The following is a 15,037-nucleotide window of genomic DNA, read 5'->3' as shown; positions in this document are numbered from 1 at the left end:
GGACACAAACTACAGGCATGAATAACTCATGTAATGTGTAAGATAGGCTGATGTAATAGCCACTGGGTAAAACAGCAGTAAAATCCAGAATTTATTTATTGATATGCCCTTAAACCTCCTAAAACAGTTATTTAAACGGAATGACCTACTTGAACACTGCAGAGTGTATAGCACAAATCGACTGTCATAATACTTCCAAGAACCATGCTATATATTGATATATAGCATGAGAAATTAAACTTCTGAGCCCCCTGTCGTGCCATTGAAATAACACCAGGCAGGTTGACTCAGTCAGCCATCCTTCCAAGGTCGGGAAAGTGCGCACCAGCTTACTGGTAACAGAGGCACTGCATCAACGGCACAGCTGCACTCCCAGAAAATTATGCAGCCAGCAGCCACTGGCTGCATCTGAAACAACAACTGAACTTTCGGATTTTTTAACGATCTTTTCAATCATTATTTTAAAAAATTTTTAAGTATGTGCTTGAACTCTGTGCGGGGTATTGTGTTCTATGAACTCTCTAGTATTGAAAGGAAATGATAGGAACTCCAAACCTCTCATTAACTGATTTCTCATGTTTTCATCTTCACACAGTAGTCATGCTGGTGTGGAATAAAAGTCGATATTAAATATCAGAGAGTACACCAGCACTCTCTATGTAGGAATGGCGTGGAAAAATTGTTTGTTCCATCTGCTACATACAAGACTAAAGTTGGAGTATCTTCTCTAAAAAGTCACTTAGGCTACATACTAGGGATCACATTTCAGTACTCCAGATCATGGAAAAAACAACTAGAAAGGCACTCTTCGACATCGCGATGTCGACTGATATGCCTCCGCCTACATTATTACATCATGATACATCCTTGTACCAACTTTGTTTGAGTATCACATTCTTACCTGACATGACCTCTGACCTTCGACCTTTGACCCCGAAATCAAATCAGTTCATCTTTTTATCATAATATATACTTGTACCAAGTTTGGTCAAAATCTCATCACTGGTTCACGAGTTAGTGCAGTAACAAAAGTAACAGAATTTTTACCTAATGGGACCTCTGACCTTTGACCTCTTGACGCCATAATGAAATCCCTTTATCTTTCCCATAATGATGCATATTTGTACCAAGCTTGATTTAAATCCCTTCAACTGTTCTAAAGTTATCAAATTTTTACCTGATATGACCTCTGACCTTTGACCTCTTGACGCCATAATGAAATCCCTTTATCTTTCCCATAATGATGCATTCTTGTACCAACCTTGATTTAAATCCCTTCAACTGTTCTAAAGTTATCAAATTTTTACCTGATATGACCTCTGACCTTTGACCTCATGACGCTATAATGAAATCCCTTTATCTTTCCCATAATGATGCATTCTTGTACCAAGCTTGATTTAAATCCCTTCAACGGTTCTAAAGTTATCACATTTTTACCTGATATGACCTCTGACCTATGACCTCTTGATGCAATAATCCAATCAGTTCATCTTTGCATCATATATACTTACACCAATTTTCTTAAAATTCCCATCACTGGTGCACAAGTTGGCCCAGTAACATACATTTTACTTAACATGACTTCTGATCTTTGACCTCTTGACCCCAAAATATAACCAGTTAATCTTTAAATCATTGTACATACCTGTACCAAGTTTGACTTAGATCCGTTCAGCCTTTCTTATGTTATCGCGGTAACAAAATAATTGCTCCTTAACATGACCTCTGACCTTTGACCTCTTGACCCCAAAATATAATCAGTTCATCTTTGCATTAACGAGAAAGGATGTGAATATGCAAAGCCCTTCCGTGTCCGTTTGTAGTCAGTCGTCGTCTTCTTATTTTGTATGTTCAAAATAACGAAAACAGTTTTTAAAAAATACAAAATGAAAATTGATGATTTTATGTGACCCTGACCTTTGAGCTTTTGACCTTATGACAAAATTATTAATTTGCCTTCTCCGTATTATCATAACAAAGGTTTGGTGAAAAATTGATTGACAAAACTCAAATGGTAAAAAGTTACGGCCTGGACGGACACACACACACACACACACACACACACACACACACACACACACACACACACACACACACACACACACACACACACACACACACAATTACAATACCTGTGCTGTGCAGGGGATGGGCTAATGAACACTGCCATCTGCAAAGTTACATGCCACATTGCCACTATGCCGACAATATGCAACTATAACTCAACCCCACTATCCAAATCATTTAAGTAAATTATTAATTATAACTGTCTCAGAACTGATCCCTGAGATACCCCACTACTTACAACCTCTCAACCCCACATTCTCCCACTTACCGCCACTCGTTGCTTCCTATGACTAAATAGCACAGTTAGCTCCTCTCAACAATTTCACAAACCCATGAAGGCACGTGACACTCTTTCAACCAATGAGGCACTCGGAATCAGGTTCCATGAATGACTTCTCATTCTGGGAATGGGAAAGGTTGAGCCGAGAGGGGGGGGGGGGGGGGGGGGCTTGCACTCTGCTCGGTTTCATTCATTTTGCCCATTCCGTTCGGCCGTGTCGAATCTGCAACATCGAACTCGTCGCTAGTTTTCTCAGCCGGCTTGTGCCAGTCAGTCTGCTTTACCGGTCCGGTGATCGAGGGTCAAGAATGAGAAGGTAACTTATAGCTCTCGGACGGAGGGTGAAATGTGACAACTATGGGGTGGGGTGAAGGGTAGAGGGGAGGATTCCGAATGTGCGAACTGCAAGTGCAGAGTCACAAACACCCATGGTATGGATATAACGGCGTCGTAAATACCTCGCTTATGTTATACCCTTAATGCTTAATCCACCTTATTCATGGACAAACATCGCTGTATATCCTATTAATATCATGAGATGGTTTATTTGGCATAAAGGTCTTCAGGAGGACAAACTGGCTTAAGGTCCCCACCATAGTATAGGACAGCGTGCTCCGTGATGCAACATGGCGACTGTTTGTGCAGTTACCAGGGATGAGGTTGGTGGGGCAATCTCAAGCTCACGGTAAACAAATGGATAAAAAATAAAATAGAAATAAAACCCATTCATGGTATAATTCGCATTATCAATTCTTCTTGGACTATATAATTTTATAATTGTGTCCGACCTTTGTCTTACTCTGGCTTGGACCAAGCCTTTCACGAACTGGCTGGCCAGGACTGACGACCGACCTATGGTGGCAGTAATTTTTGAATTCTGCCAGGGTACCAGCAATAACTCACCTACTCTTCGCAAAGTACACCAATGGATCTTTCGTGTTCACCAACTAATGCGAGCAGACGGGGCAGCCAGCTTAATCTTACAATAATTCACCAAATGTCCGTCCGTCTGTTCGAACCGAAGGTACCGCAAAAACGGCTCAACCGATCGCAAAGATATTTTGGGTGGGTATTCCTGGGACCCCTGGGAGTAAAATAGGCTATATTGTTTTTTCAATTTTTCCAAATTTTCCAGTTTTTCGAAACACGATGGAATAATATTTACCGATATGAACAGTGATGTGGCTTTTGTTGAAATTCTACAAATACTGTTTATTCTACGTACCAGGAGAGAGTAGATCGACTCCTGACGAACTCTTCCTATATAAACTGTGCGGCTCCGAAGTAACATGGCAGCGTGTGCAAAGCGACTGAGAAACAGGTGTAGCGGCCGCTTCCGTGTTACAGATTCGGCGCGCACTCTTCACACATAAACGTGCGACTGAGAAAGACGTGCAGCGGCCGCTTCCGTTTTGCAGAATTCAATCTTTTTTCAAAATTGGCGCCATGTACTGTTTAGATTTTGATGACTTGCGTGTGATATGATTCAACGGATGTTTATATGAATCGTTTAAAATAAAATAAAAGTCTTCTATTTCTGATATTTTTCCTTTTCATTTGGGCTTCCCAATTGAAGCCCCGCCCCCCATAGGGCAGGTACCGTTGCTAGTGTAGTTAATTGAGAGACAGCACACCTTGTGCCTTCAGTGTAGCACTCTTTGCAGTTGGTGTGTGGCCACATTTGGATAGCTCTTGGCATCCTTGTGTCACTTGAAGTGCATGCGATGAAGTACCTCCCTCACAGGCCCAAATAGGTGGTCCTCGATAGCGCAAAGTCAGGGTTGTGAGACAACCTCGGACATGAGTTTGTTCGATATTGCCTCCTGTCAGGTGGGCAGCGCGAGGTCTGGCATTGTCCTGTTCCAGAAGCACACTCTGGGACTGGAGACTTCTGATAATCTCATTTTGCAATTAGTGATGCTGGCCACAGTACATCACATACTGTAAGTAACTAGAACGGCACTCAGTAGAGAGCATACCTCCGCCAGGTGAACAGTGTACATTTTGTATCATAGAGTAGACCAGAAAATCACAATACAGAATCACATTTAATCAAAAGAATCCGTCCACAACTTTTTGAGATATTTTGTTCACAAAAAACGGACAGACAAACGGACAGACAGGGGTGAAAACCTAACCTCCATCCACCTTTGGTGGCGCAGGTAACAATCTGTTCTTGTAATGAAATAAAAGTGGACTGTTCATGGCTCAGAACACCATCAGCATGATTTTGCCAACAGACTGTTGGGCATTAAATTTCTTCACAAGAGTTGTTAGATGCTTCCACTCTCCTACACCGCTGTTTATCATGCATACTGTCTGCCTTCTCCAAGCTTTTCTATCCACCTGTACATGGATATTACTTTGTTCCAGGCATGATGCTGCATCCTGTACACTCATTCCTCTGGAAATTTCAATATCACACTCATGCATAGAAAAGAGATAGCTGCTCGTTGCTTTTCATGTGTTCGACTTTCAAATGGTGCTGCCATATTGCAATTAGATTCAGAGATGCCAATCTGTAACCACAGGTTACTGCCCAATGAGAACACATTGCAGAGGATTTCAGCCCATATTGCGCACTTCGCCCTGTGCCACGCCAACCTGCACGACATCATCGGCCTGCAGCCATGACCAGCACGTGCCTGCGTTCTCGCCTGTGATCTCCTCGCCTGTGTTCCACTCTATGGTCGATATGGTATTGTCGGTGCCATGAACGTGGTTTTTACCCTCGCCTGAGGAGAGGGTATTGCATTTGAGTCCGTTTGTTTGTCCGCACAGAATAAGTATGATTTTCTCTCCAACCGTTGGTCCGATTGACAGGAAATTTTCATCATAGGTGCAACTACACCTGTAGAATTTTGAAATGATAATTATGTCATCATAGGTCACGTGGTATGGGCGCCATCTTGGAAAAAACGAAAAATATTGCACCTCTATATCTCCGAAAGCGCTGCATAGAAAAAATTGAGACATGGCTCATTGTAAAGAACTCTCCATGGGGAATAAAATATGTTAATGATGATGTCATAGGCGCCTCCATTATGACATCATGATTCGACAAGTACAAAACTTCATCCGATCAAGATGAAATTTATTGAGCATCATCTAGGGATAAACTGGTGGAGTAAAAAAATAATGATAATGTCATCTGCCTTAAAAAAAAAAAAAAGCCTTAAAAAACACTGAAAATGTGTCCTGGCGAGGGTCTGCAATCTCTGATTGCTCTTTCTAGTGTCTGTTGTATACAAGTTTGTGTGCTTCCCCTTTCATCCATATCTGTCTGCTGACTGCTAGATTTGGTCTGTTTATTTATTTATTGCTCTGTCCTTCCTTATTCCCCATATTATTTTTATAATAAATCATTTCAATCATAACGAAACTTTTTCCTGCCTTTGAGTGTGAACAACCGCCAAATTCAGTTTATTTATTGGGCAATCCTTGGAGGATCATAAATGGTAATGAACGCAGTATAGTATAAATTCAAATCATCGTTTCGGTCATTTCCGGAGGTCTTCAGACCTCTGGCGCAGAGCATCTGTGTTAACTGGACCTCTGTCGTGACAATATATATGAGAGACTTCATTGGCTTTGATTCTGCAGCAAGCAGATCTTTCTTTCCTTTGCCTCAATTAATCATTCAACAACTGGATCTTTAATTGGTCGCAATTCATCATTCAACAAGCGGATTGTTTATTGGTCTTGATTTGTCATCTAACAAGCAGAAACAAGGGTGCTGCCACTCATTGATTCCGTAATGCTTTTTCCCTTAAATATGTTTTCAATCACAATATTTTCACAGCTCCATGTTCCAATTTGTGTGCTGGGACTGGAACATTGTCAATAACTAAGTTATTTACCATCCACCGGAAGGCAGCGTAAGCTGTTAGTGAAGTGTGAGGTAAATCAAAGCCTGATTTCTGGGTTCTTAAAGATACCAATTCTAAAACCACTTTTGTATTGATTGGATTAAATAGACCCCTGTCGCCAACCAGAAAGGAATTTTTTTTTTTTTTTTTTTTTTTTTTGTATACAAGATCGAGGCTCGTGAAAGAGCGAACATTAATCACACAGAAAGACAAACCGACACATAAAACATATAACATCGGGAGCGGTAGACAAGATGGGGAGAGAGGGGGAAAGACACAAACACAACATTTGAGAGCAGGGACCGAGAGACATGGAGACATCGAGAGATCTGAGAGAGGGCGAGGGCTTTGGGGGGGGGGGGGGCATGGGAAGGGGGCGGTGGGAGAGGTATAAAACATATGGACACTGCCAGGACTTCCAGGAAAGAAGTTGGAATTTCAAACAAGGTGGATCTGGGGTGAATTAGCGGGGGTAGAAAAGATCAAGGTTTTGGATGGGGGAAGAGAAGAGATGGTGGTGAACAGCTGTTTTAAAGACCTGGAGGGAGGAGTGGGATTGAAGGGAGTGAGGGAGTTTGTTCCAGAGGCGGGAGAAAAGAGGAATGAAAGAGTGAAGGTGAGCAGAGAGCCGAGATTTCGGCAGTTTAACCATCAGAGGGTTGCTGGCAGATCTTGTGCGACCTGTAGGAATATTTGGGGGACAGAGCACAGAGAGTGCTGGGGGTGCAAGGCCGGAGAGGAGTCGGTAGAAGACAGAAAGACCACCTACCTGCCTGCGGTGAGTGAGTGAAAGGCCCTCAGAGATAGCTTCATCGCGGGAGATTCCAATAATTCTGAAAGCTTTGGTTTCAACAGCGTGAAGCCGAGCTAGGTGTGAGGCAGGAGCACCGGCCCATAGGGGAGAACAGTATTCCATTGAGCTGCGGATGAAAGCCTTGTATGTGGTGAGGAGCTCAGGTGTGCCGAGGAAGGACTTCGCACGACGGAGGATGCCCAGTCGGTGACTGGCTTTGGAGGCCAGCTTGGAAATGTGGTTTTCCCAAGAAAGATCATGGCAGATAGTGAGACCCAAAATCTTGAGCGACAGAACTTCTTGGAGAGGATTGTTGAGAAAGTATATGGGAGGGTTGTCCAGTTGATCTTTTCGGAGAGACATAGTAAGAGTGTGAGATTTGTCAGGATTGAAAGACATGTTCCACTTGTTTGACCAGTCTGTGATTTTGTCCAGGTCTCCAGAGAGTGAGGAGGCAGCAGACTGCCGATCTGAGGGAAGAGGAATGGAGCGGCAGAGAGTGGAGTCATCAGCAAAGAGATAGAGAGGATTTTCGAGAGAGTCAGAGAGATCATTGATGAAGACCAGAAAAAGCACGGGGCCCAGAACACTGCCTTGGGGAACTCCAGCCTGAACAGGAAGAGGAGATGAGAGAAACCCATTCAGGGCCACACGTTGACGACGACTAGAGAGGAAGTCCGCCAGCCATGCGTGGAGATTTCCATGGATACCAAAGGAGGAGAGTTTGGTGAGCAGAGCGGGGTGCCAGACCGTGTCGAAGGCACGTGATATGTCGAGGGAGACAGCTCTAATTTCCTGTTTGGCATTGAGGACCTCCATCCATTGTTGAGACAGCAGAAGCAGCATGTCCAGAGTAGAGTGACCTGGTCTGAAACCAAATTGATGATCAGAGATCAAGCCATTGGAGAAGAGGAAAGATTTCATATCCGAAGCAATGATGGATTCCATGACTTTGCTGATAATTGGGAGAAGGCTGATTGGTCTGTAGTTGCTAGGATCTGTTTTTGCACCTTTTTTGTGCAAAGCGGTGATGTTGGCTGATTTCCAAGCAGATGGCAGTTGACCTTGAGCAAAAGAGAGGGTGAAGAGAACAGAGAGAGGGTGAGATAGAGCAGCAGAGCAGGATTTTAGGACCCGTGGGCTGATGCCGTCGGGTCCAGTTGCAGAATCAGAGTCGAGGGTTGACAGAAACTTTTCCACCTTGTCAGGAGGAAAGGACACGGAGTCCAGGAGCAGCAGGGTACGACTGGGTATGGTGGGTACAGAGAGGGATGGGTTTGGGACACAAGATTTAGAGGCAAACACAGAGTTGAGGCATTCAGCTTTTTCACGTGCGGAGTCAGCTGTGTAGCCGTTTGAGGTAAGGGAGGGGATGGAGGGGGAACAAACACCAGAAACGGATTTGACCAGACGCCACCAGGATTTGGAAGAGGGAGACAGATAAGAGAGTTCGGTCTTGAGAACGGAGAGAAATTGAACAAAATGTATGAATAAATCCAAGTTCAATGACATCAGCAAATTCAAATATCACAGTGGTGGGAGGAACGGGAGGGATTAAAGTTGTGAAAAAGAAAGTCATTTGGCTAAACATTTTTTAAAAATGCAAGTCTTTCCTTTTTCCCTCCCTTTCCTTCCAACTCTCCTCCCCTCTCTTTCCTCCCTACTTTTTCTAAATTTATCACCCTCTCCCCTTAGTTTGCATACACTGTTTGGAGGTAGACATTGTTTCTACTAAAATAATAGAATACTAGCCGAAACCCATGGAACATCCACGGAAGGGAGGATGTGGTGTATGGATAGAGTGTACCATTATGGATGGCATAGGGGATTTGCTCGTCCGAGTAAGAGTTAGGAAGAAAGATGAGAATGAAGAGTGCGTATATGAACAACGATCGCCGACACCGGCACAAATGCATGCTCTGGATTGTCCACTCAGTGGACGGCTTGCTTTCGCCTTCGCCTGTCCAATCAGCGGACGGCTTGCTTCGCCTTCGCCCAGCAGACGCCAATACGATGGCGTCATAAGATGGCGTCGTATCGGTAGTTAATCGGATGTTTTTGGGCCCCAACGTCCGCTAATTCAGATTTTTCGAGTATGGCTGTACGTGATAAACAAAGAGCGCGTTTCGTAGATCGTAAATCCATTCGTGCCGTGGGCATCGGGTCACAGGGTGCGGCGTAAAAGGGATAACAAAGTCGAGTCCTTACGCTATTATTATATAGATGTGATGGAAGGGAGAAGTTTTTTTTGTATACAAAGTCGAGGCTCGTGTAAGAGCTAACACATAAAACACAAAAAACATAAACAGAGACACATAAAATATATAATAAGTGGAGCGGGAGACAAGAGGAGGAGAGAGAGAGAGGGAAGCACACAAACACAACAACAGTAGAGAACAGGGACATCGGTAGATATGTGGAAGGGAGGGGGCTGGGGCGGGTCTGGGGGGGGGGGTGGGGAGGTGGGGTACACAGTAATAAAACAAATGAATGTGAGGTATGGGAGTGAGGTGGGAGCAAAGTAGCAGTTCTGATGAGTGATGAGACAAATGCAATGCAGCATCATTTGGATGTGGTAGCCTAGTTTGAAATGTTTTGCTTCTTCACCTTTACCGCTCCTGTCAAATCCATTGCCCCCCTTTGTTCTGTTCCCCATATCTACCCCATACCTTGATGGCTGTACAGTAGGTTATAACTATATCAAAATTGAGTTCATTATGAGGAGGAAGCAAAAACTACCACCAGAGAGTGAATCAAACCATCGTGATCCAGAGCGGACACAGCATGCTGGTCCCAGAGAAGGTAAGATCCTAATTCTGTATGCTCAGATACCTTATCTGAAGCTTTATGAAGTCACTGGTTGTAAATGATTTGTATGCAATGAGAGAACCACTCAACACTCAGCTTCTAATATGACCGCCCAGTGCTTGTGCAACAAAAAATGAGAATAAATGCAAAACTTTGTGTGGTTATGTTCAATCCCCCAGAATGTCGGAAACAATTACAGTAGAGTCTCGTTAAGATGAATACTTGGGAGGATGAATTATATAACAAGAGATGCTTATCGATACAGATTGCCTATTGCATTTCTTCAAAGCAACCTATTATGGCGATATTGATACTAAAAGCATTTTATTTGATTTCTACATCCCATTGTCTGTACCGTGTGCGTGTTGATCTCTTCATCTTCTAAGTGAAATCTTTTCTTCTTCTAATTTGAGTGATCGTAACTTACTAATCCAGTAATTGCGGTCTTGTATTAGTAATAAGAAATATACGCATACATCGCTTGGGGGACAAAAGGCGTGGTGCTTCATGGAAGCTTTATTCTCATCATGGAGCAGTTAAGTGCCATGTGAGGATGTGCTGTAGATAGCATTGGGTAGATACCCTGCAAAACACTCCATTTGATTTCCATCACTGCGCTCCACAGTCCTCACTAACCTCCTGTTGGCTCAACAGTTAAGGTGGCTGGCTTTAGTCTTAGGGTCTTGAGTTTGAGACCCTGTCGTAACATTAAATAACACCAGGTGGGTTGACTCAGCCTGTCATTTTTCTGAGGTCGGCAAAATGAATACCAGCTTACTGAGAACAGGGGAACTGCATCAACAGCACAGCGCTCTTCCAGAAATGATGCAACCAGCAGCCACAGGCTGCATGCGAAATTATGATGAGTCCTCACTGACAAGGTACCAGGGGCAGCTGCTAATTTGGGAATGTACTTGGGTTATTAGTCCCCTACCGGTTTCACTGGAGGGGGCTATATGGTTGCTCTCCGTCTGTCTGTCCGTCCGCCTGTCCATCTGTCCCACCTGTGGTTTTCCAGACGTTCCACCCTTAACTTTTAACATATTCAACTGAAACTTGGTGCATAGCTTTATTATGATAAGCTACAGAACAAGTTCGAGTTCCGGATTGTTTCACCAATTTTTCATGGAGTTATGCCCTTTTTGGGCTAAGAAAATATCATATCGATAGAGGACATGTATTACAAAGCAATTCTCCCTCTTGTTATAATAGGGTCGACCTGGAGGGGGCAGTGGGTTGCAGTCTTACCCCTGAACTTTCCAGTAAAAAAATAAAATACTGTAGGTGTGCCATAGTATGTTACAAATGCAGTAATTAAGCTTATGCATGTAAACGTCATCCTTCCGAGGTCGGCTAATTGAGTAGCAGTTCACTGGTAATTCCCTGTTTGTCGTTAAAGGCGGCAAAAAGGGTTGGCGTCAGGAAGGGCATCCGGCCGTAAAACATTGCTTCAAATAGGGGACCGAAAAACAACAACAACCACGGTTCCCGAAAAAGGCCAACCCCCGCTTTGCGGGGAAAAATGGCCTCTAAAGGTGTTTTTTTTTTAATGTAAACGGGATTTTATTTGCATGGCAAAACAACCTGAAACACCCCTATGCATGTTTAATTCACCTAGTTTTATATATTTTAAAAGTTCATTTTCACACTTTTATTATGACAGATGTTAATATGCCCTACATACGATTCGGTACTTTGCAACCTTCCCACAGCATGAATCACAAAATTGCCTTCTGTGCCACTGTCAGTGAGAATCATCGCTGCGATCACTTCTGCTCTATTGATACAGCTCAAATTGACAGGCCTGAATACCTGATACCCCAACCTCCTCCTTATACACTTTTTCAAACTCTGTATTGGACTCTGAGCATGACAGCTCTTAATATTCTAAAATTTCTCAACCGATGCTATGCATTATGCATGGTGTACTAGATCTCATGTTATTTCATGGAATTCCAGACTGCACCATAACACAGTGTGCCTCTATCGATGTCAGCGCTATGGGAGATGAAACCATCCTCCTCAGATACGGTCGTCTGTTGATAGTATGTTTTAAACAGCATAGAATAATTGTTATTCAGCATTCCGATCATTTTTTTGCACAATATGAATAAAATTGATGTAAGGATTAATTGGCTATAGAAAAAGGGATGTCTTAAATTTGGTGATTACGGTGCCTTTTTAAACACATGGTCGAGACTTGCGGAAGGGAACAAAATGGAAATGGGGAAACACCAACAACATAGTAGAAATGAGAGCGAGATAAAGGGGAGGAGGAGAAGGACATATGGGGTGAACAATCTGTACGCAAACTGAAATAAACACAACAACAAGAGGAAGGGGAAGGTGGGGATGAAACAGTGAAGGAACAAATTAACCGACAACTAAAGAACAAGAAGAGGCAAGGGGAGGGGAGTGGATCACAATAATGTAGAAAAAGGGAGTGTTTGGAAATGGGGTCATTGGGGTAGAAGAGATCGTGAGTATGGATGGGGGATGACCTAAGGTAGTGGTGAACAGCTGTCTTGAAGCCCTGGAGGGAAGAATAGGACTGAACACACGAGGAGGTAGGTTGATTCCACAGGTGAGAACAAATGACTGGAGGTAAGCAGTGAACTTGTATTTTGGCAGATTCACAAGAAGAATATTACTGGCTTCTGTGTGCACCCTGCAGACACCTGGGAGGGACATATCCAAGAGAGGGCACAGGGTGAAAGACCAAAAAGGAGGCGCAGTAAGGCCACCAACCTGTTGGGAGAGTGTAAGCAGTATGCTCAGGGTAGAATGGTTGGTTCTATAACCAAATTGGTGATCTGAGATCAGGCCGTTGGAGAAAAGGAAGGATTTGATGTCAACTATCTGAGCGGGTAGGAAAAAAAAATGGAAAGGCCCAAAACTATCTGAGCCTAAGATGCAGGATCCAAATAAATAGAATGAGCATGAACTAGAACGGCATTCTTCGACGTCACGACATCGACTGATATGCCGCCGCCCACATTATTACATCATTATAATACTTGTATCATGTTTGATTTAAATCCATTCAGCTGTGCCCAAGTTAGCACATTTTTACCTGACATGACCTCTGACCTTTCACCTATGGACCTCAAACTTTAATCAGTTCATGTTTACATCATTATACATGTACATACATGTTCATGTTTATACATGTTTATACATGTTTACACATGTTCATGTACATACCTGCACCAAGTTTTAATTTAAATCCCTTCAGCTGTTCACAAGTTCTCACATTTTTACCTGACATGACCTCTGACCATTGGCCCATGACCTCGGGACCCCCAAAATCTAATCAGTTAATCTTTACATCATTATTCATATCTGTACCAAATTTGGTCAGAATCCCATCACTGGTTCATAAGTTATCGCGGTAACAGTATTTTTACCTAACATGTCCTCTGACCTTTGCCCTTTTACCTCATGACCCCTAAGTCTAATCAGTTCATCTTTTCCTCATTATACATACCTGTGCCAAGTTTGACGAAGATCCCTTGAGCCGTTCTCAAGTTATCGTGGTAACGAAAACCTATCACGGACAGACGGACGGACAGACAGTCGGACGGACAACCTGAAAACATAATGCCGTCGGCGGAGGCATAAAAATGTTAAGAGAAATGGGGTTTCAAAAATCGCACTGCTAAAAACAGCACTATCTGACATGTCCCAACAAGACTATCATTATCTGTTCTGACTTGTTACAACGAGGCTGCATCATTATCTGTTCTGACTTGTTACTAACAGCACTGTTGGCTCAGTAAATCAAAATTTCGTTTATCTTTTTGCAAAGAAACTGTTGTGCCTCTTGCTGTACACTTGCGTTGAGCAGGTTCAAACTTTTAATCTCACTACTTGAGAACCACTCCTAGCTTAGCTATACTCATGAATGACAACTCATGATATACAAGTAATAAAAACATTTTAAATTAGAGCAATGCGACTGTGTCGCCAATATGCCTCCGCATAGTCCCTGCCCGTGACAATGGACAGATGCCCTCGTTCACTGTCCTAAAATAAACAAGTTTGGTTTAAATCCATTCTGCTGTTTTGAAGTATGACATTTTTACTACAGGACAGGTTTCACATCGATCGGTGAAGCGTTTTCGGAGAAGGGATTTTTTAAAATATTGGCTTCCAAGCTAATATGGCTGCCAAACCATGTGACATATGACATCAAAAATGCACACTCTGCATATGTATGGGTAGGGGGATCATGTTTGTGAAGTTTTGTGTTGATCGGTAAGGTTCGTTTTTCTATCCAAACCACGTGACCTGCCAAACCATGTGACCTACGACATCATCATTCTCAATCTATATGCAACAATGGTGTTAGATGACATTTGTAAAGTTTCGCATTGAAACTGTTGAAACTGTTGAGTGGGTGTGACGTCATCGTACATGATGTGGTGACATGGTATGACGTGTGACATTGGGGTACATCACACACGTCCGTCAATGATCGGTAAGTTTTGTTTTTCTATCCAACCACGTGACCTGCCAAACCACGTGATCTACGACATCATCATTCTCAAACTATGTTCAAAGATGGTGTTAGATGACATTTGTAAAGTTTCGCATTGATAGTGTAAGTGGTTTCGGAGATATAATTATTTAATATTTTCCTTCAATGCAATATGACTGCCAAACCATGTGACCTATGAAGTCAATAAATTTAATATTTTAATACAAATGGGTCAGACCTCATGTGCATGCAATTTCAGATTTTTCGGATAAGGCTTTCAATTAAAACATTTATGACTGGTATACCACTTCACCAATGATGGCATTATTATCATGCTTTTTCAGGATAAGGCTTTCAAATAAAACATTTATGACTGGTATACCACTTCACCAATGATGGCATTATTATCATGCTTTTGTTCCTCATCGGGAGTACTGTACTTGACAATGTGCCAAGTTTCAAATTTTTCCATTCAGTGGTTTCTGAGAAATATATTTTTAATTATTTGCGTTTAATCCAAGATGGCTGCTATACCACATGACCTATGACATCACAATTATCAAAAAAACATTTTTCATGGGTGTCACTCCTACCCTGAAAGTTTTGTCTCAATTGGACATGTGGTTGCTGAGAAAACGAAGTTTAGCCTGTAAGGACGGACAGACAACCCGAATACATAATGCCTCCGTCCACCTTCGGGGGCGGATGCATAAAAATGCAAAAGTATGTAGGGATGTTAC

The 15,037-nt window shown here is 42.7% G+C and overlaps 1 protein-coding gene across 5 annotated transcripts in view; it reads left to right on the top strand.

The window, feature by feature from the left end:
- The first annotated feature begins 2,574 nt into the window (after nt 1-2,574).
- Nucleotides 2,575-15,037, top strand: part of LOC137439943 (uncharacterized) — a 50,870-nt gene continuing 38,407 nt past the window's right edge. The window contains exons 1-3 of one of the 5 annotated variants that reach the window (XM_068136217.2): nt 2,575-2,663; nt 4,879-5,045; nt 9,695-9,811. In XM_068136217.2, the coding sequence (XP_067992318.2) occupies nt 9,727-9,811 (85 nt within the window). In that variant the 5' untranslated portion in view covers nt 2,575-2,663; nt 4,879-5,045; nt 9,695-9,726. Of the gene's footprint in view, nt 2,664-4,878; nt 5,094-9,504; nt 9,812-10,570; nt 10,699-15,037 lie in introns of those variants that run through there. The other 4 variants (XR_013621479.1, XM_068136237.2, XM_068136228.2 and 1 more) reach the window with 4 other exon arrangements.

The sequence above is a fragment of the Myxine glutinosa genome, chromosome 1 (genome assembly GCF_964187855.1).
Source record: "Myxine glutinosa chromosome 1, kmMyxGlut1.1, whole genome shotgun sequence".
Classification (NCBI taxonomy): Eukaryota; Metazoa; Chordata; class Myxini; order Myxiniformes; family Myxinidae; genus Myxine; species Myxine glutinosa.
The sequence above is the reverse complement of the archived record's forward strand: the minus strand, read 5'-3'. Positions and strand labels throughout refer to the sequence as shown.